The 21301-nt window shown below is 40.6% G+C and overlaps 2 protein-coding genes across 2 annotated transcripts in view; one reads left to right on the top strand and one right to left on the bottom strand.

Moving 5' to 3' along the window:
• The window catches only part of SON (SON DNA and RNA binding protein), a 36760-nt gene extending 24867 nt beyond the window's left edge, over positions 1 to 11893 (top strand). The window contains exons 9-12 of the mRNA XM_084495756.1: positions 4932 to 5079; positions 9254 to 9322; positions 9405 to 9520; positions 9998 to 11893. Of these exons, the coding sequence (XP_084351882.1) occupies positions 4932 to 5079; positions 9254 to 9322; positions 9405 to 9520; positions 9998 to 10156 (492 nt within the window). The 3' untranslated portion in view covers positions 10157 to 11893. The remainder of the gene's footprint in view (positions 1 to 4931; positions 5080 to 9253; positions 9323 to 9404; positions 9521 to 9997) is intronic.
• On the bottom strand, positions 11390 to 20380 carry DONSON (DNA replication fork stabilization factor DONSON). The gene is made up of 10 exons (XM_084495874.1): positions 19773 to 20380; positions 19446 to 19526; positions 18104 to 18307; positions 17695 to 17873; positions 17226 to 17404; positions 17016 to 17139; positions 16806 to 16904; positions 16066 to 16264; positions 15539 to 15754; positions 11390 to 15254 (listed from the first exon to the last, which is right to left on the bottom strand). The coding sequence occupies exons 1-10, from the start codon at positions 20037 to 20039 to the stop codon at positions 15117 to 15119; spliced, it is 1686 nt and encodes a 561-aa protein (XP_084352000.1). The 5' UTR covers positions 20040 to 20380; the 3' UTR covers positions 11390 to 15116.
• Between the last annotated feature and the right edge of the window lie 921 nt (positions 20381 to 21301).

Raw genomic sequence — 21301 nt, 5'->3', positions numbered from 1 at the left:
GTTAGCAGAAACAGAGGCAGTGTCAGCTAGGTATTTGGTGATCAGGTGAAGAGAACATCGGTAAACAGAACATCTGACAAGTACACACGTTGTGCTCGACAGAGGTAATGACCAAACCAGGTAGCTGTAACGAAACAGAACAGCAGTGCCAGGAGGGGAGAAAATCTAAGGTACTTAGAGAACTTGTGTGATAAGTGCATTTGTCACTTTGCATTTCCTGGATTTCAGCTTGCCATTTTTTGTTTTTTAAACGTTAAAAATGACTCTGGAGAGGTAATATGTACTCACACCAAAATATGTTCGGAATTTCAGTTTTATCTCAACCAAGTTTTGAGGGACTTAGCTACTGAAACAGTTCCGTGACACATTTGAATGAGTGACATACCAATTAGGAGTAAGGTGTGTTTTTTTAAAGTAATACACTAATTCATGATGTTTATGCGTAGGGTTCTGAGCAGTATTCGTAGAGGAATGATAATGTTGTTAGGCTTCTTTATGGTTACAACAATTACGAACAATAATATCGTTTTCTTCTGAAAAGTGGTTTCTGTTTCAGTTTATCATCACTGGTGTAATCAGTTCACAAATAGGACTCATTCTGGAGGTTGCTTCTTTTTTTATTTCTTCTCACAAATACACAGTGCTGATTGAATAAATGTCAAATCAGTGGAAGCAGTCAGATTTTTTTCCAAGCAAATTGTTTTGAGCTCTGCTTAATCAGACTTTTAGCACAGTCATCACTTGATTCTGGATTTACCATCTTAATTCAACGGCCTGAACTTGCTCTCCAAAACAAGGTTTTTGCAACGTTTTACATGCACAGAGTAATGCTTGGGGTTTGTTTCATTTCATTGTGCTAAAGCATGACAAGCGATTTTACAGTGGCCTCTAAAATGCTGTTTTTTGTGTAATAAGTTCTGAAAAATTGGATCTTTTCTTCCATTCTTCACAATCTAGCCATAGTAGCTGAATAAAATGCTAATGATAGAGGTAAAAGTAAGTCTTGTGATTATTACTTGCACAAGGACTGGTATGTCTCTTGCCAAGCTGACCTTTTAGCAAGGCAACCTATGAAAATACCGGTATTCTTACTGCCGTATGTGTCACACAAGGAGCTTTATTTGGAAATGAAAGCCAGGTGTCAAGGCAAATCAGCCATGTTATATTGATTGGTTATACCAGGCTGGCTTCTGCTCAGTCCTCAAGATGTTTTTTTCAACTATCCTCAGCTTGGTTTCGATTGATTGTCTGCAAAAGCTGTGAACAGAAATCCTGAAGCTGATTGTGAGCGTAGTTTTTGTAAGGCATTTGATGGGATCCTTTGGAAAGATGCTCCCCCTCTCGTACTGGGGAAAGAATGTGGCTTCAGCTAAAAGTGCCTCAGGTTGTATAATGGAAAACTCGGTTGCTTTGCAAGTTTCACCAAAAATACTTCACTCATAAGTTCTTGGAAATCATTCTTAAAGTAATCTGGAGACAGCCTGTTGAGCTACAGCTGGAACTAACTGCTGGCCTTTAAGGCTTTGTTGTGCTTTCCTTAATAAAGCATTGCTCAAAAGAGAGAAACCTGCCTTCTGACAGAACCTGGGCTTTAATGCCACATCAGCTTTGTGAGAAGGAACAGGTATTTTCAAAGAACGTCTGTTGATAATGTGCTTCAAGACCTCTCAAATAATATTTTGGAAACTGCAGCTGCTATTTTATAGTTTTATTTAATCCCGTATGTTGTTTTTTTCCCTAAAGATAGCTGTTGCAGTAAAATAGTGGTAACTGTGTAGTTCACATTGTCTTTAAGCAAAAAGCAGCAAAATGATCTGTCAAGTGTGATTTTTTTTTTTTTTTTTGTTAAAGCCCCATACATGCTAATTTTGGCATTTGTGGTTTGTTTTTGATTAGTGATGCTGATTTCTCCCCTTCTCTCCTAATTTGTTGCCCTAAAGTGCCTTAAAAAAGGGGAATAATTTTTAGTTAAAATTACTGGGAAAAACAAACAAACAAACAAAAAAAACCAGCTCCTAACTGTTTTACTGTGTAGCCTGCTTTTTAAAGAAAAGTTACTGACACGAGAATTTGGCATGTTAGTTGTCTCCATCTGCTGGCAGAATGGAAATGTGCTTTAATTGGCTGACTTCATGGAATTCAGAGATCAAGAGGAAAGATGGCATCAAATTTTTGTGCTGCTTTACTCAATTTGGGATTAAAGAAAGAAATATTATAGTTATTTTCTAAATAATTCATTCTGACAACAGAAACCAAGTACTTAGAAACCTGAGGGTAGTTGTATTGAATACTATTCAATTTGATACGGACCAGATCTGCAGGGGTACCTGGCTGTTAAGCACTTTGTGGGACAGAAGAAGCCTTTTACCATTTTTAAAACTGAAAAGATGCTTATATCTTGCTTCCTTACTCTTGTTATCTCTTGTTATCATTTCTAGTATTTTAAATTTTTAAATATCATTAGAAGCATAGCACTACTTTTTACTTATACTCCATTAAAGCATGGAGTACATTTGTTTGTATTGAATTACAAGGAAGAAAAGAGGCACATAGAACATAATTTTACAGGCAACATTAGTGTTTTGTATTTGTTTTCTTACTTAAAAATTTTTTTGAAGAATATTTTTCCCTACTGCCGTCCTTCTTTGCTTCATTAATAATCTGAATCAAAGTAGGCGTCTTCCAGCTCTCTTCGTATTGGTGCTAGGCTTACTTGGTTTAGCATTTTAGTGTGATGCCCAAGTACAACTGTTCTGTAATGAAACAAAACTTAATCATTTCTAAGTCCTTGTTGTCTTGCTTATGCTGTGCATGTTAAAAAATCAGCACAATATTTAAAAAGAAAAAGCACAAACTACCCAAGTTATCACATAGGATTGTGAATCCATATACTAGAACAGATGTGGTTTTGCCTTTTTATTTTGATTTTTTTTCTTTAATAAACTGCATTTTGGAATTTAAACCTCCTTATTTCCAATATCTGGAATTTATTCTGTTAATTATTGTATAGGAGCTCAGGGCGTTAATTTTCAACCTGGAATATCGCTGCCTCAATTTTTTCCCTTTTTCTTTATACATTACCCCGACCCTCAAACTGGTACGTTTGCAGGTGTGCTTAGAAAGCTGTGTCACAGTAAAATGACCTCGTCAAGAAATGTCACTCTTTCACTTGTGAACTGAATACACGCTGGTGATAATGAAACAGATGCTTACATTGAAAATTCTATCATTGCAAAGCAGGTACAAAAGAGGAATCGGAACCCAGGGTGACATTGACTGGGGTTTGTATCATTCTCGGCATGGTTGCCCTTTTCTTATGAGAGGTTCCTGGAAAAGAGAGGGGAGAATGGAAATGGAAGTAAGTAAAAGCCATTCTAGGTGTCTAGATCGAGGCAGTCTGTATGGAGGAAGTGATTGTCTCTGCACACACACACTGCATGATCTGCACCAGTCCAAACAAAAGTGAAACTGGAGAGGTGGGTTTAACCTCTCTGCTCTTCCATCAGAGCGCCCTGTGAGTAAATGCAGCATCCAGTTGCATGACTGATAGGTATTTCCTTCACTGGTTAATAGGTAAATATTTGGAGAAGTCTTACCACAACCTTCAGGATTTTTTTTTTTTAATCTTCTTAACACCATGAATAGCGGGGATTACACACATGCGTTATTGGCGTGCATCAGTTGCAAATGTTGAAAAGTTAATCCCCTTAAAAATCCGTGATCCTTGGTCTCTGCAAAAGTAAGACTTCTGGTTTTATTTACTTCCAAATTGGAACCAAGGAACTCTTGCCAGTCTTTCTCCAAATCTCGGAAATGCTTACTTTTGCAAGCACAACTCAAAATTCAGGAGGAGAAAAACAACAACAACAAAAAAAGGTTCTACTAATTTGCTTTGATAGTAAGTAAAATTTCTACAAAACTACTAGGCATTGTATCCTCTAACCTACTATGAGAAATAACTGATGGACTTATCAGTGCCAGTGTGTAAACTTGTATATTTTAAGACAAGCAATTTTTTGCCGTGATGGAAATGATTGACTTACTTACTTGGGTCAGTGGGTGGGGCAGAAGAGAGATGATAGTTCACAGAATAACCTGTGAACTTTCACCCCTCTATATGGAAACTTGTTTCAGGGTCAAATCCTTGTAGCTGCCTTCTTGCCACGGTCAATGCCAGCCCTACTATTCACAACACTGCGGCCATCGAGGCCTAGGTACGTAAACATTTAAGGAGTTTTTAAAGTTCTTTACATCAAAACAGATTTTTAAAATTTCTGTTTATAAGCTTTCGACAGTTAACAGCTATTGTGTTAATGATGATTTGAAAGAATGTGACGACTACTGCTGCTAAACTGTGTGGCTAAGCGCCTTTTTTTCCTTTAAAAAAAGAGAGAAAAGAAAAGCCTGTATCTGTTTCATGTGGATTTTCAGTGTAGAACTTGAATGTGCAACTGCCGAGTAATAAAATGGGGAAACTTTTTATGTTTAAAGTACGCGTAAACACGATTTGAATGTCATTACTAAATGTGCTTGTATTTTGTTCAATAAATAGGTACACTTGGCACAACTGTTGCCAGTTAAACAGTTAACACTGCCTCCATTCACGAGATGCGAAGAGACGCATTGGAACCAGAGTAGTGTGTTTAAAACTGAACGGTTATCATTTTGTTAAGTTCGTACGTCGGAAATGGGTCACTTGCCACTTTTGGATTGTGCTAGGATTTTCTTAAGTTGTTCTTTTTTGGCAATATTGATTTGTGTATTGTGTGTCTGCGTGAATTCTGGTTTATACGGCTGTAATAAAGCTAAGGTGTATTTTTCTGAATTGAGTCTGTGAAAGGTTGTTAGGAACATTTTTGGAAGCTCCCACTTAAGTTTTAAAATCCCAGTCCTAACTTTAGGATTTGTTTTACTTTTCTTTTTCTGGATAGGATCAGTTCTTAAGAGCAGCCCCTGTAACTGGAGGAATGGGAGCTCAACTGATGAGAAAAATGGGCTGGAGAGAAGGAGAAGGGCTTGGAAAAAACAAAGAAGGCAGTGTTGAACCTATTATGGTTGATTTTAAGACCGATCGAAAAGGTAAGCACTTCTTAAATGTTGTATGGCAGTATAAACTTCTTACGCATATTTTGAAGATAGGCAAAGTAATTTTTGAAGTAGTAAGCTTTTTCTAGGTTCACTTCCACGGAGAAAATGAAAAGGGTGATGTAGGTGATCTTGATACTAGTGTTTCAAGGCCTGGATTAATTTTATAGGTCCTGTCCTTAAGCCTGGGAACACTTCCAGAAGTGTTCTTCTTCGTCCAGCTTCCCCTGACTATCACCTTCTACTTTAAAAAGGGTTTCTTAGCTCTTAAACGAGGGATATGCCTCAGTTGAATGTTTGGAAAAGGCAAGACAGGGAAATGAGTTGTGGAAAAAACACTGCGCTTGGTCTGGAGAAAGTGGCTGAAGCAGGAATGGGACAGGATGTAAGGACTGCTTAACTTTAAATTGTGGTGAAGGACAGAGCTGGGAGCTGCAGAACTGAGTTACGGCTGCCTTTCAGCTGAAGTCCTGACGTGAATGGAGTGTCATGCTGATTTTTAGGTCTTCCAAACGGATGGTTTGCTTTCTTAGCCATCTGATATACCTGCTTCTCCATTTCCTAGCCTGATCCTGTGACAGCCACCTCTCCTCAACTGCAGTGATGTTTCCCTGCTTGCTTTCAAATGTTGTCTTAGCATCCTTTCCCCTTCATAAAGTCCATGACCGCAGGTACAAAACTGTTGCACTGGTCTCATTTGATTCAAGAGAACAAACTTTTTACTTACAGGCTGCCTAAAGTGGCAGCATGATTTATACAGTTGGCCATCTTGCCAGCATATTCAGCAAGACTTCAGTGTTCAGAGGAGATGTTGATGAAAACTTTCCATCTGAAATACCTATTCAAATTTTGAACATTGTACGTAAAAAGATACAGAATTGTAGCAGTTAAGATTTATCATTTAATTATTCTAATATGCATGTTATCAAAGTAAACAACTTAGCACTGACTGCAGGAAAGCATTCTTATTTGCTAGCCTCTTCAATATTAAAAATAAAATAAAAAAACAAATTGCACCCCAGAGTGGGGATTTTTATTATGTTATATAGATAACATCTAAAATTAAAGCATAAAATATTTTTAATTATAAAATTATTTCTAACTTCTGTCAATGCTCATAATTAAAGAAGAAAACAAAGCATGTAACTGGAAATGTGAAGCTTGTTTGCAGAGATGCTGTTAGTTCTAAGTACAGAGACAGTTCAGTACTGCTCAGTTGATCAAACTCATTAAAGTGTTAATTTATACAATTTGGATATTAAGGGAAAACATGAGAAATCTTGCCCAAGCTAGGAAAATATCCATTGCTTTCTGAATTCTGAAGACCTAGTAGCATAGTACCGTTTTACAACCGAGAAGTGCAACAGTCTCAAAATACAGAACACAATAATACAGACATCTTGGTTTAACACGAACAGTGACAAAGCTTGCTTTTCAGTTGTTTTTCTTCTGTGCAACTTTTCCATTTAAAGGGGGAAAAAAAAAAAAGATACTCTGGTGACAGTTACTGTCAGGAAATTCTTTGAAAAATGTTCTCTTTGTTCCTGTTACTCATTTACTGTGGTCTTTGTAGATGCTGTGTTGTAGAGTTCTCACCGCTGGTAAGAGTTCCTTCAATTTAGCTTGATTATTTATCAGTCAGAGGGAAGAAATTGAAACCAGAAATTTGAGGATTGTTCTTAAGCAGCCTGCGTTACATAGTGGTGGCTTTTTGTGGTGAGGAGGGAAGAGTTGTCTCTGTACATTATATTGCTTGCTTCTTCTCACATCGTAGGAAAGAGGAAGCTATTGCTGCGCATCCTGTGAACCCTTCTGCTGATAAAAATAATTCTTGGGATGCACACTTTCATTACAGCTCAAATTTCTGGTTCTAAAAGTGTGCCCCAGGATCTTCCACATGGTTCCAGATACAAATTTCCTTAACACTTGCAGAATTTAAAATTGAAATTTCAAGGATCAAGCCCAAAGTTCAAAGCCAGGATAAGGTCCTCTTTGAGCTGGGCATGCTGTCACAGATAGTTTGCTGTCTCTCCTTCATACAGCTTATTTCTCAATTACATGAGGAAGAAATTAGGTGGAGCTAAAAGACATCAACTCCTAGCACTTGATGGATTCATCTTTAAATACTGATAAGCTTAGTGATGGATGGGTTTTGCTTTATTTTTACCTATTTTTTATATTTGGTTATTATCATACTGAATCTTCTATTATTCTCACAAAAATCTGTTCTGTGTTGATAAAGAATACGCCTGGCTCAAAATTAAGAAATATATTTATAAGGTGACAACTTGCATTATGAAGAAGCAATGCTTCACGCATTACAAGGAAGGAATTGAGCAGTGGTGATACATTCAAGAAACGTAGCTGAAAAGCTTCTTCATACGCAAGTGTTCTTGAATGCTTAAACGTATAAAAAAGTCAAATTTTCTTAAGTTCTTTGTGGAGGTTTAAAGACCGTTGAAGTGAAGGCTTAGAGAAAAAACGTTCAGCACGTGTATATCACTGAAAATCAGGCTGAGGTCTTAAAATGGGGTCTGTCAGTCATTAAGAAAAAAAACACAACCAAAAGAAAACAAAAACACAGAAACCTTCACATTTTTAGAACTTATTCACAAAATAAAATACTACTTCTAAATACAGGAACAAGCAGTTTACAGAAGAGATGTTCAGTAAGCTTCACTAAGACATGAACCAAAAAGTTGTCTGCCTGTGTCATAGGTTTCCATTAGACCCTGCTTTCTTGGATAGTGGTTCAGATCTGTGGTCCTCTGGCAGAATTGAAATTAAAAACCTTCTTGAACTGTTGGTCTCTGTACAAAGACACTTGCTCCACCAGTTCTGAGTGAAAAGCAGAGCTAATCAAAGTCTGTCGCAGCTTTTCTGAGAATCCCTCTTGAGCAGCCAGGGACAAGGTGTGGAAGATGAGTGCCAGGGACTCGGAGCGAGGGAGACACAGTATTAATGCACGAGTGATGTAAGAATTGTTTGTTCGGAGGAACTCTTTGGTTATTTTGGATATAAACTTCTTTAATGAAAAACAACAAAAAAATACAATTTTCATTTTGATATCTATGGGGATTTAATGCTACTTGAAAAGTCCATATTTAAGAGCTGCATGAATATTAGGATGAAAATCTAGTAAGGAGGGGAGAATTTTCTTTTAAAGCAAAAACAAACAAAAAGCCAACAAAAATAAGCTGAAGGAACAGGAGGAAACTGGAAACAAATGCAGTATCTCCCTGTCTTTATTCACCAAAGCAAGGAACAGAAACAAAAATTGAGGTAAGAAACAAAGTACCGTTGAAGGATTGAAGTCAGAGAAATTCTGAACCACCAGGCAGATACTTTGTTCATTTGCAGCTACTTAAGGTAAGGGCAAACTGCATTGAAGGAAACGTGAGTCTTTTCATGAGTATGGTGTGGTTATTGATATTTGGTACATTTTTGACGATTGTTATATTTTATCCTTTACTCTTGAAGATTTTAAAAAGGAAAGTGTTCTGCTGTTACGTTTCACAGTGGCTTCCACTGAAACTTGTGCTCTGTTTATTACCTTTGGGCCCAGTTGCATGCTTTTCTGCTATTTTATGTTCAGATGCAATTGAAATCACTAACTGGGCTCTGAACTTGTCTGTTAAAAAATAAATAAATTTGAATACTCCTAAATAAAGAGAGCACATGTTATAAGGACACTATTATTTGATACAGTAAAAGGACATACTAGGTACGTTTGATACTGGTCAATTGATGTACTTCACATGCTTGGCATGTTAAGGGCAAACTGTTAAGGTAGTGGATGGCTTTTAGGTTGCACAACAGTGGTAAAAATAGTGAATGAGAAAACGGTTTGAAGTTTCTCTCATTCAGTGTTTCTCCAAAGAGGGTGCAGAAAACCAGATGTTTCCTGACTTGCTTAAGACTGCTCAAAAGTTTCTACTAGTTGGCTTGCTAAGAATCTTACGGGAGCACTTGAGAAGGACGTTGTCTGTAGTATGGAGATAAAAAGAAAGTGCTGGATGAAAGGGAAGTTTGAAAGACTTCTGGGAAGACAGTCATACGATGTCACCATGTTTTTGTCTCCACTGCTGTGTGTTAATGCTTTCCTTAGGAGAATACAGAAACTGTAAGGTGAGAATCGTAAATATAAACTTGATCATGTTTTTTCTAGGGCTTGTTGCTGTGGGAGAGAAGGCACAAAAGAGATCTGGACATTACATTGTGATGAAGGATCTTTCAGGTGAGAATCTTATCTTGAAAAACTCATTCAAAATGATTGCTCTGGTAGCAGCACTGCAATTTCACATTATTTTATCCTTAAGGTAAACATCCAGTTTCTGCATTGATGGAGATCTGTAACAAAAGAAGATGGTCACCACCTGAGTTTGTGTTGGTGGATGATAGTGGGCCTGATCATCGCAAACACTTCATCTTCAAGGTACGTTTGAATATCCTTGCTTGCTGTTCGTTACTCTATTAAAAGGTGGTATTAAATTTCTTTGTATTTGTGTATTCCAGGCTGGTGCGTGCTGGGCAATGTCTCAGTGCTAAACTTTCAGTCCAGTTTCTGTAAAGGCCAAGTCAGATCTCTTAAGCACGTAAAATTGTAAATCCATCAAGAAACTCTGATCTCGTTCCACTTGTTAGTAAAATGATTCACTTGTGTGGAGTCACAGTCTCGCTTCTTATTTGCAGATGTTGTTTTAAGTCTTGATGTTTTAGATAGTGAGCAAGGCTTGGTTATTTCTGTCTGATCTTAGAATGTGGTCTTTGTTTTCTCATGTGATTATCTTCTATTAATAATTACCATTTGGAAATGATTACGCTCACAGACTAGAAAGGAATTCTGTCTGCCCCTGAAAGGGAAACAAAGAGGCTCTTGCTAACACATCTCTTTTCCCTCTCTCTCAAACAGGTGAGAGTCAATGGAAATGAATATAGGCCTACTTTTGCCAGCCTTAATAAGAAGCATGCTAAAGCCACAGCAGCAACTGCGGCTCTCCAAGCGATGGGACTTGTACCAAAGGAAAGCATGGTTAATACCACCATGTTTAGGAGTGCCTCACACCGCTAGATATTGTTTTTTATATTGACATTATTTCAGATAATTTTACTCTGCACAAAAATGGTATTTGCCCTGTCATGTTGTAAATACATTGGCAATTCCCACGTTGTAAAAACTTGTACAGACACCTTCAGGTTTTTCTTTTGTACCATCAAAATGTATTTAAATCATACTTAGTTTTTGGTATGTTTATATTGTTTACATTAGTGATGTAATTATTTCTTAAATGACTAAATCAGACGACAGACTCTGGAGGCATCAGTAATCTAAACCCTTGTTTTAAAACTCATGCAATTTCTCTTCAATATGGAATGTTAACACTTTCATACTGTTTTGTACGATGCTGCAGTTTTCCCTGGTCTCGGTAAAGCTACTCTCGCACTTTTGCCTACAGCTGGTAAAAGGCCACGCAGCTTACCTTAGTCTAGTCAAGGCTGGCGTGTACTGCTGGACAGATACTGGGCCAGTACTGTTACCCCTGTGAGAACGCAAGCAGTGGTAGCCCTGTTGTACAGTGTTAATTAACGCTGCGGCTTCTCTTGGAGTTTTGGTTGGGGGTTCAACTCAGTGGTGCACTGCAACTGGCCATGCAGCCCATACTCTAGGACACACGTGATTAGGCAAAAGACTTGCTGAAAAAAGGGATGGCAGAAAGTCCAGCAATGGAAACCGATGAGACTTGGCGATTTCAAAGCGACTCTCCCTGCATGTTCTGAGAAGGGAGATAACGGAGTTGTCTATTCCAAACAAAATTAACACACTGCCTGATGTTGATTGTATGGATTTGTGGTTAATGTGAATTTTAAAGTCTAACAAATCTACAACTGGATTGGGGGGAGGGAGGGGATAGAATGATGCTTAAATTGTTGTACCCAACTTGGTCAATAAAGCAGCACAAGTTCATAATCTTAATCACTGGTCAGTAAACAGTAATTAAAATCGATGCCAAAAGAGCTTTGTGAAGAAACGCACAGTATAAAATTGCCCTTTACGAGGAGTAGCGGCAGCTGTTAGGGCTGCGGAATCTCTTTAGTCATGTTCAGTTGCTTTAGACTCTTACCAAATTACGTCCTTGGGCTGACATTTTCCGTAACGGTACTCTGCCCTCAAGGAGACAACCTGATCCAGAGTTTTGGCAGTTTGATAAGGGAAAGGAGGTAGAAGGCTTCTCCTTTTATTTTTTTTCCCCTCTTAATTTAAGAAGTATTAGTTCTTTAGCTATGTGCACTTTGAATTGGCAAGGGCATTGTACACGTTTTGCCAGATGTGTCTGTGTTACGAGCAGACTGCCAGGACTTCTGTATGGATTGTAGTGGTGCAGGTGCTTACTTCCGAAAAGTCTTTGAGGTCTTTGTGTATTACATCTACTGACCAGAGCTTCAACGGGGACAGGAACAAAATATATTTGTACGCAGTAAGACTGTGCTCAGGCCTAAAGTGAATGAATGACCTTTGCGATGGCAGTAGGATCTTGGAGGTGAAGAATTACTAGTAGCTCTTCTTCCACAAAGTAAGTTATTTGTGTGTATTCTCTCAACTGTTACTGAATGAGGTCTCTTTCTTTGCCCTAAATGAACAAGTACCAATGTCTCATTTTGCATACAGCAGAGAAGAGGTACTGGGTTCTCTACCACACACCCAAGAAATAAAACTCCTTATTAGTCTATCAAAGCACTCTAGAAATGCCTAAGTTTTTTGTGGACGTAGTTGTCTCTTAATTAAAGTTTTTTTCCCTTTGGCTTCTCACCTTCAGTCTCTGTGTAAAATTGTTTGAAGATCTCCTTGCCTCATTTGCTTGAACTAGTTGTAAGGTGCGTATTAAAAAGCTGAAAGGGATGGTACAGCAATGGGAAGGCCTGCTGTGGGAGAACTGGGCGTTGTAGCCATCGTAGCTAAGTGTGGCTCTTTGATGTCTGGCTCCAAGCAATTAACTCAGGATGTGGGAGGCAGCTCCTAAAAAGGCTTTTGGTTAAATGTCTGCTTTGATACAGCTGGAACATCAGCGATGTTGGTCGTTCTCTTCGGTTTACGGTGTCCATGTAAGCACTGGTTTCACAGCTGTTCAGTCTCAAACCTGGAACCTAACCTCTTGTACTTGTTAATTCTGTTCTTATTTGGTCTGTGTTCTCCATGTACAATGTAGACATACGTGTTATCTTACAGCAACGAGGAGCAGATGAATTCAGTCCCATAGAAGACAGCATTTAAAAAGTAACTGTTTAGGCAAATTCTGGATTTCATGCCTTAAAGACATGGTACTGTATGTAGATTTAACCTTTGATTTTTCAGGAAGACTTTAAAAGAAATTAAGGTGTGTAGTACCTTAATTACGACACTTCTTGACTTTGAGGTTTCTGTTTTAGTTCCGTTCCTGTTTAGAATGATACATGAATTTAAAGCTAGTGCAGAGATGTGCTTCTGTTAAGTTTGTAAATTTGCTTTGAGTGTCCTTCGCATGCAGGAATAGACAAGTAGTCGTATATTAAAAAGACCAACTAGGAAACACTCTCTCGGGACCTGTTTATTTACGCAGTGCTTTGGCTGTCTCAAGGGTGACTAGCCTGTGACTCCTGCTAGGGGACGACATGAAGTGTTTGCCTGTTGGATTTCCTCTTGGTGCGGAACTTGCCTGAGGAGTGATCTCACTGAAAGTGCTTCTGACCTTCCTGGGGTGAGGAGCATTTTGAAACAGGTGCCCGAGAACTTGTAGCGAGCTTCCACCAGAACAAATTCTTGGCAGTCTACTAATTTTAAATAGGTTGGGCTGGAGAGGTAGGAAGGAGGTGGTCCTATACCTTGGGAAATTTGAAAGTGTCTCTTGTAGAGCAAAAACTGTCTAAAGTCTTCGTCAACTGCTGCAGCCTTGATCTCTCAAACAAGTCACACTTGTAATGAAAATTCACCCATTTGGACGGGTTAAATAGTAATTAAAAAAACAGTGTTGGAATAATGCTGATACATGCGTACTGAAAATACACACTTGGAGTGGAAGAACAGCAGCCTGGGCAGTGTAACACTGTAGCTCTTACAGGAAAAATTAAAGGGAGCCAAGCACACCTCAAGGGCAGCACACTTAACCACAGAGTTACAAGCAACAGCACCGTGCTTCTGAGATTGGAGGCAGAGCTGACTTAGAACCAATGGAGTTTGTATTACAAGGAGGAGCCACAGCTTCAGGTAATGGTGCACAGCAAGTGGTAAAAGTATTCACTAGCAAATGTTTTGACATTTATCTCTCTGAGAGCCTAGAATGTGATTGTTATTTAACAAACCCAAATTCATACTGGAATGAGTAGAATTTAATAACTGCCAGCTATTAATTGCTGTTGGTTTATCTCCGGAAGTCTGACATGCTGGATGTGAAAATACCAACTGCAATTACCAGTAACTGTAGCGTTTCCTAGAAGCAGATAATCTGAAGTCTGCAATACTGAAATCGTTACCAGCTTGAGTAATTACAAGTGTTTTCCCATAAAGGCAGCTACAGCAGGGTTTTACTGTATTATGTTCACTGACTTGTTTTGTACACAAGCTGCTTTGGATGATGAGCTGGGCTAAAAAGTTGGTTTACAGCAAACTGCAGGGCCCTGCAGCAGAGCTAATGGAGAGGAAGAAGATTAAAAAGGCGTTGAAGTAACTGTTTTCTTAACGTGACTGCAGGTGACAGCGCTAACACAGCAGCAACTTCAGAAATGAGGTCTTCTGGTATTCCCTGTGATGCCACCAACACTCGGTTTTTCACTACTGGTGTTTGATATGAAGCAGTAATGTACTTCGACTGGTCTTTATGTTTCTCCTTGAGTCAGATTGTGCTACGTGAACACCACCAAAACTGTGTTTTTTAAGAGTTATTGTTTAATATTCTAAACTGCATTTTTCCATCACAATATAGAGACCTTTATCCAGCTTTATCTAGCTTTCCAGATGTCTTGGCCATTAGACTATTAGCATCACAGTAGTTACTGTAAAGCAACAACGTAAACATAAACTATTCAAGTATAACTGTATACATGCTGTACTCAAGTGGTGTAGCTACAAAATAACTTGGGGGAGGGCAAGATTTCATCACACCTCAGTCTGCAGCCATTTGCTGACAGACTCCAGTTTCCCCAAGTCTAATGTCACTGCTCCAGAAATGTGGCATTGAGGTGAACAGGACTCTGCTGGGGTAAAGATGAGAGTAGCATGACCACAAGCATTGCTTTTTCTTTGCAAAATAGCGGTAGAATTAGAAATTTTGCTTTGAGTGCACAAGCAGGACAATATTCTGCAGTCACAGCAGCATCGTACTGCCTCTCGTTTTCTCTGCGTAACTGCGTTGTTTCTCCAACTCGATCTGATTCATGTTACATTATACAAACTGCCTGTTAAAAGGGTCTTATTTCAAGATAAGTAGATTTGGGAATACTGGACGGTTTTGCCAGCAGTCCTAGCCTTTTAATCAGACTCAGCTGGAACTCTGTGTCCATTTGACTTTAGTCTTCTGGAGTTCAGAGGTTACTCTTAAACCAGGAGGTGCAACATTATTGAGGTTTAGCTATTGTGCTCCTGGCAAGGTGCTTTAAGCAGTCTCAGAAGGAAGGTGTATGCTGAGAATCCCACCCTGCAGGAGTGGGTTATGGGTTACTGCACAGAGCAGCAGCTCCCTATTTCACAAGGGAATGCACATGAAAAGAAGAGGCCTTCCAGCCTCAATTCAGACCACACGAGAACTGTTTTTATAAAATTTTATTTTAAAAAAGCTTTCTAAAATACAAAAGGAGATGTCCAAAGCCTTTTCCTTAATTTCCTTTGAAAGCCCTTCCAAGCGTTCTGTGGTGGGTGATGTGCAACATTGGCTGTGACGTTCGCCTAGGTTATGTCCCTCCTAGTGCCGCGTAGGTGCTGCCTGTGTGGACCTGAACGCAATACAGCAACTGCACCCCAGAGAGCTTCCTGATCTTGATTCCGAACCTGAAGTGACGTGTACCTAGGACTTCCAGGTATATGCGTAGTCCTTCATTTCCAGAAATCGGATGGAAGATTTTCCCAGCGTTGGCAGCTGGCTCAGCTGATCCAGAGTTTTAGAATGCAGTCCACACTTAGGAAGGTCTTTGCTTATGGTTTCCTGAAGAAGTTCGGGAGAAGAGAAACATGTAAACATAACAGTTTGAAACGCCTGTAGGTTTAAGTGTTTATTTATGTACCTCTGGGGAACTTGCCCTAAAAGCTAGTTTTTTGACGATGCCATTTCTGAGGGAAGAACAAGCCACAGGGACTGCCGGGGGTGATCACAAGCAGTGGGGCATAGCCCTACGTATTTAGGAAGAGTTTTGTGTCACTCAGCACGCTCTGGTTTGTAATAAAGATGCTATTCCTGACAGGAAAGATGGCCTCTCCTAGTTTGCTTACCTTATTCGGGGCAGTGCTTGCGTTATCAAGGCTAGTGTTAAACACAGCTGTTGGCTCATGGGTGTAGAGCACTGCAGAGAACACTCCCCTCTGCGCGGCCTTCAGCAGCATGGTCAGCGAATGGAGAGAGTGCGGCATGACGGGGCCGATGACCTCCAAGCTGAAGACATCTTCATATGCCAGGCGAACCCTGGCTTTCGCATTGATGCTTCGAGCCTGGAGACAAAAGCACAGAGGATTAGTTTTTGACGCACCAAATCAAGTCCGAATTTTCATTTACCTTAATACTGCAGTGCCACAGCCCTGTTACAAGCTCAGAATGTTTTTAACTGTTGTCAACTTAGAGCTCAATACATACATACATACAAGTATCACGGCAGTCAAAATGCTGACTCAGGCTACAGCAACAGAATTTACTCTGTTGTACCTGAAGGAAATACAATGACTATACAAAAACAGTGATCTACTTCTGAGTGAAGTACTCTTCTACTTCATTACTGGGAAATAGGGGCTGCGTCGTTACTTACTTTGAGCGTTTGCATTGTTCCGCCTCGGAAAGCAATGGGGGACAACAAAGTTGGTGGAAGCCCTGCCTGCGGGCCTGCCACAGCCACGAGGCTCTTGCAGTTTATCAGGAAGTTCAGTAAAGTGAAGGTGTTTGTGCCTTTCACCAACGCGAGGGATTCGGGCTTGTGATCCACCTGCACTTCGTGCTTCTCCTTCTGACTGAATTGATTGGAGTCCAAGGAAAAACATCAGCAGGTGAAAAGCATCAACGGACCCAGGAATCAGAGCAGGGCAGGTCAAGAAATGCTTCTGCTCTCCCTACTCCTTCAACCAATCAAATCATTAAAAGAAACAAAATAAAGACAACAAAAGCCAACCCTTACACTTAGATTTCTTATTGAAATATTAAGCAGGATCTCAAATCTGACTTCTGATTTCATTAAAGCTGTGAGATAAGAAGTATTTTCAGTATTTTCTTAACAGCTGCCAAAACGTATTTAGTAAATATCTCTGAAGTTAGCAACTCCTAGTTTTACTATGAATTTCTCCTCAAAGCAAACAAAAAATAAGCATTTTACTTTAAATAAGGATTCTGCTTTTGAAGGGAGTCCCCTGATTGTCCCCACTTACGATGCATTGGTGTGAGGCAGCCTCAGGAAGCTGAGACAAGATTTCTCTTTTATAAAACTTAAATCTATACCACAAGAATTCCCGCTGGGTTTTCCCAAGCAATACACTGCGATATGCAAAGAAAGGATACAGTTTAATAGAGATAGCATCTTGTTTTTTAACCTTATCTCGGACTCCCATCTCCTCAAGCCAAGAGAAACTTTCATCATCATCACTTGTAGCAGGTTCCCTGAGAAACACAGAATCAGTTTTAGGAGCAATACTTTCTGTGAACCTTTTCCAAATGGAATGTGCAGGAGTCTAGAAGCGCCTTTGAATTCTAGCATTTGATAAGACTTACTCTCCGTCCTCAGGGCTTCTGCTCACTTCAGGGCTTTTAGCAGCTTCTGCTTCCAAATTCACTTCAGAGTTTTTCTGTTTTCTGGTTCTACTTTCTTCTACCAAAGGTAAGGAAAACTCTATGCCTTGAACAGAGGAGGAAAGGGAGCAATGACTGGTTTTGTAACGCACAACCACTGCGATTTATCAGTAAGGAGTGGTTTCACCTTACCTTCGTTTCTCATGGCCTCCCTTAAGCCTCTGGTTGTGGGAGAAATCACGGCTGTGATAACATCGCTCCCTGCAAGACCAGCTGCACGGAACAGGACGGTGAACTGGTAGGTGCATACGTAGAAGTAGGGACACAGCTTGGCTTTGAGCAGGTTGTACAGAGAGGTAAAGCTGACAGACCTGCAAATTAGAACCAAACAACAAATGAAGCATCGAAGACAACCTGCTAACAGGATTTAGAGAATTCTATCCAAATCAGCAACTGTGGGTGGAGAGGGGCATTTAACACCAGAAGGTAGCTTTGGATTTAAGTGTATTTCCTTAACCTGGTCCTCAAAATAATGAGCATTCTAGCTGAAGCAAAAACAAACAAACAAAAACAAACAAGCCACCAACCAAAAGCATGAAGAGAACTTCAAATCTCAATGTCTTAATCTTACTAAACGTGGGAATTCTGTGGTTCCACGTACCATTCGCTCATTAGCGCTTGCTGCAAGGCTTCGTCCTGTGACCACGGGCAGGCCTTTCCAGCTATTTTCCTGTCTGCTCCAATACGAGGGAACAGCTGCAGCCAGGGCAGCGATGGGTGAAGCCAGTACACGAGACTTTGCTGAAAGGCACAACGCAGTTCTGTTGACAGTTTTGGTTCCTAGATTACAAAAAAGTTCATGAGGACAGCAGAACTTTACTTAAGACAACAGTTATATTTTGGGGTACAAACACAATTAGATGAGTAGTCTAAATGAACCTTACTCTTAATGCAAATAAGATCAATACAAAATGCAACCAACCTTCACTGCCAGCACATGAATGAAACATGCAAAGGTACGTTCTCCTTTATCAAGCTGGAGCTTCAAGCTCCCTCTGAAGTATTATTACCTGTACGCTCTGTGGCAAGTTTGTTTCTGCTGCTCTACAATGCTGAGCAAATCCTTGAGCTTCCTCTTGTGCTTTTAAATGCTCTGCCCAGGTAAAAGGTTGAGAAGACATAAAGAGAAGTCGTGTTTTAATACTCCAGTCTGCAGGAAATTCATGCCTTGGTGAGGTGGGAACATCAGGTGTAAGACCAGGTAAGTGAAGGTCCTTACAAAACAAAAATAGCATCAGTTAACCCAAGGAACATAAAAATAATAATAAAAAAGATACATGTAACTAGCTATTTGTATTTTCATATGGTTAGGTTTCTTCCCAGGTTGATTTAATACACCTCTCCTGACAAGCAGACCAGTTTGTGGACTAGACAAGACTGCAGCTATTACATGTAACATCTGAAATTCAGTAGCCTTTAAAAACACATGGCAAACCTGTCATTTCCTGGAAGTTTCTGTCCAGTTCAGTGTAAGAGCAAAAGTGTACCTAGCTCATGTTGATCTCAAGGAAGTATTTGCACTAGATTACGGGCCCATACTTATTCAAAAGTAGTTTTTGAGACAGATTTTCTAGATTCCAAGCTACATAGTTTGACTTTTCATAAGGTAACCAAAGTGACAGTTTATATTCAACTGATTAAATCAGTAACCAAATTCTAACAGCAATACTGCATTGTATTGTTTACAAAAAATGATGGTTTTTGTTCACAGCAGTCTTTCCAAATGTCATTTTAAAAAAAAAAAAAAAAAGCTTAGTCTAACAACAGCCTTTCATTTAGTCCTCTCTTGGTGATTGTTAGTGTCAGTTGCTTCCTAAAGGATAAAGGAAAAAAAAAAAAAGTACTGGAGAGTTCCAGGGCAGCTTGTTCTCTTTGAGAGGTCATTTTTCCTATCCTGCTATGTTAGCTTGATGGCTAATGATTTTATAGATTCAGAAACTTAAGTTCATCTGCTCAAAACTCTTTCAAGGACTGTTTTTCAGGTATTCTCTTTCCTACGAGCCTGGCGAAGCAGTGCATGTTCCCCTTCTGCAGCTGCTTAAGAACATCCTTACCTCAACAAAACTAAAACCTAAGAAAGAGGGGGATTACGGTAACTAGACTAATCAAACTGGAAGAAGAGAGCAACCTCTGTCAGCTACAACAGTGACAGTGTCAGGAAGAAAGCTGGCTTTTAAAACAATGTCACCTTGAGGTAAACTTCAAGGCAATTTAAGGAATCAGCTTGAACACTGACATGTTAGTACATCTTAGGTGAGGATGAACCAGTTCTAAGTTAAATAGCTTATTAGGCCTATCCATTAATTACAAACAGCTGGAGTTGTTTCAGAGCCATTACGTGAAGCTTCGTACATTGGCTAAGGTGAGGACGTTTGCTCCTTCAGGCCGCTCCGCGTTCCTGCTGGGCTTATCTTCGTAAGCAGACTCCAAGAACTGAAGGAAAAAAGAGCGTAAGATGCATGAACTGAGGGAATATTTTTAAAAAACGAGCTTTGCAGACAAACGCTAGGCACACACACGCCATAGGGACGTTTATAAAGCAGTTTAGAGGGAACCCATCCCCGAGGCCGCCCCATCCGCAGGCTCTGCCCCCCCCGCGGGGCTCAGCCCCGTCTCCCCTCAGGCTCCGTGAGGTCCCGGTGATGGCGGAGGGGTCGGAGGGACCCCCCCGGGCCCTACCTGCCAGAAGGGCGCCGCCGAGGGGGGCCCCCCCTCCGGCCACGGCTCCCGCGGCGGCTGCCGGCCCCGCGGCGCGTTGTCGAGGCTGGAGAAGGGGTTGCGGCGGGCGGGCGCCGGGGGGACCCGCGGAGCCTCGGCGCAGGGCTGCGGCTCGGCCTGGGGCTCGCTCCTCCGCGGCCGCTTGCGCTTGAGCCGCAGCGTGGCCGGCGGCTTCTTGAAGCCCGGCGAGTAGCCGGGCACGGCGGGAGCGGGGTCGGGGGCGGCCATGGCCCGGCGGGAGCCGCTGTCGCGGCTTGGCGCGCAGAGGGGCGAGCTCCGCCCCGGGGCGGCGCTGAGGGGGAAAGGCTGCGGCCGCCATTTTGTCCGGCCCCTTGTGGGGGGGCGCTGAGGGGTAGGGGGAGGGGGCTTGGAGGGTCGCTGCCCACCCGCCGGGAAAAAGAATGGTTTAAAATAAATAAATAAACAAACAAACAAATAAACAAATACATAAACAAATATTCAAAGAAGCCAAGGAGTTACACATCCCGTAGGGCTGTCTCTTGTCAGGCATCAAGGAAATCGCTATGTGACAGCAGTCAAAAGAGATGTTACACACCTGGGAAAAACAAACAAACAACAAACAACAACAAAACACGCAAAAAACCACCTCACCCGTGCAAATATGATCACCATGGGGTAATATGGGAAAGTAGGTGCAGACACTGTGTCTGGGGCAGAGAGCTGGGTTTGCCCATCAGCACTAACTAGGGCTCACCCCTGGAGTTTTCTGCTTCAGAGAGGGGCTGCAAGGCGCCCACCACCACAAAATCTGCCAAAGCACAGAGACATTTACTTCATAACCTGATCTAGCTGAAAGACTAAGACAACCGCAGCAAGAGCTAGCCTTGATCTATTGCATACAGGGCTCAAAAAGCATTTTTATTTACAGACAGGAACAACATACCTATTAACAGAAGATCTAGTAAAATAAGAGCTATGATATTAAGAAAACAAGCTTTATTCTGCAGTTATGTCACTGGTTGTTCCTGTTTTATTAAGCCTTATTTCTTTTCTCTTATTTGGTGTCCTCTGATTTACTTCATCTTAAAAGCATTTAAGCTAAAAGGAACATTAGGAAAAAATCAGCACTTGGGTAGGAAGCTTCAGAAATTTCAAACTAGCAGAGGACTTGCATACTTAGATGTGTGCACACATGTAAAAGCACTACTTATTTTCAAGGCTGCGTTACATCACATCAGTAGTTAAAATAAGATTTATTCATGCTTTTATAGACTTCTCTTGCATCATTTTATTAATAACCTATGAGTCTAGTGACTGACAGAAGATGGTTCTAGAATCTTGGTTCTAGACGATCCATTTTCACTCAAATATTCTAACTTCTTACACTGGTTCAAAGTGCTGGTGTCCGCTTGAAAAAAAATATGCTATCAAATAAGAGCAAGTAGGAAACCACATGCCTTGAAGAAAAACAGCAGTTCCCTCCCTACTACTGATCTGCAGAAAATGCATGGTAATAGAGGATGCTGGAT

The sequence above is a fragment of the Aythya ferina genome, assembly GCF_964211825.1.
Source record: "Aythya ferina genome assembly, chromosome: 1".
Taxonomy (NCBI): domain Eukaryota; kingdom Metazoa; phylum Chordata; class Aves; order Anseriformes; family Anatidae; genus Aythya; species Aythya ferina.
The sequence above is the reverse complement of the archived record's forward strand: the minus strand, read 5'-3'. Positions and strand labels throughout refer to the sequence as shown.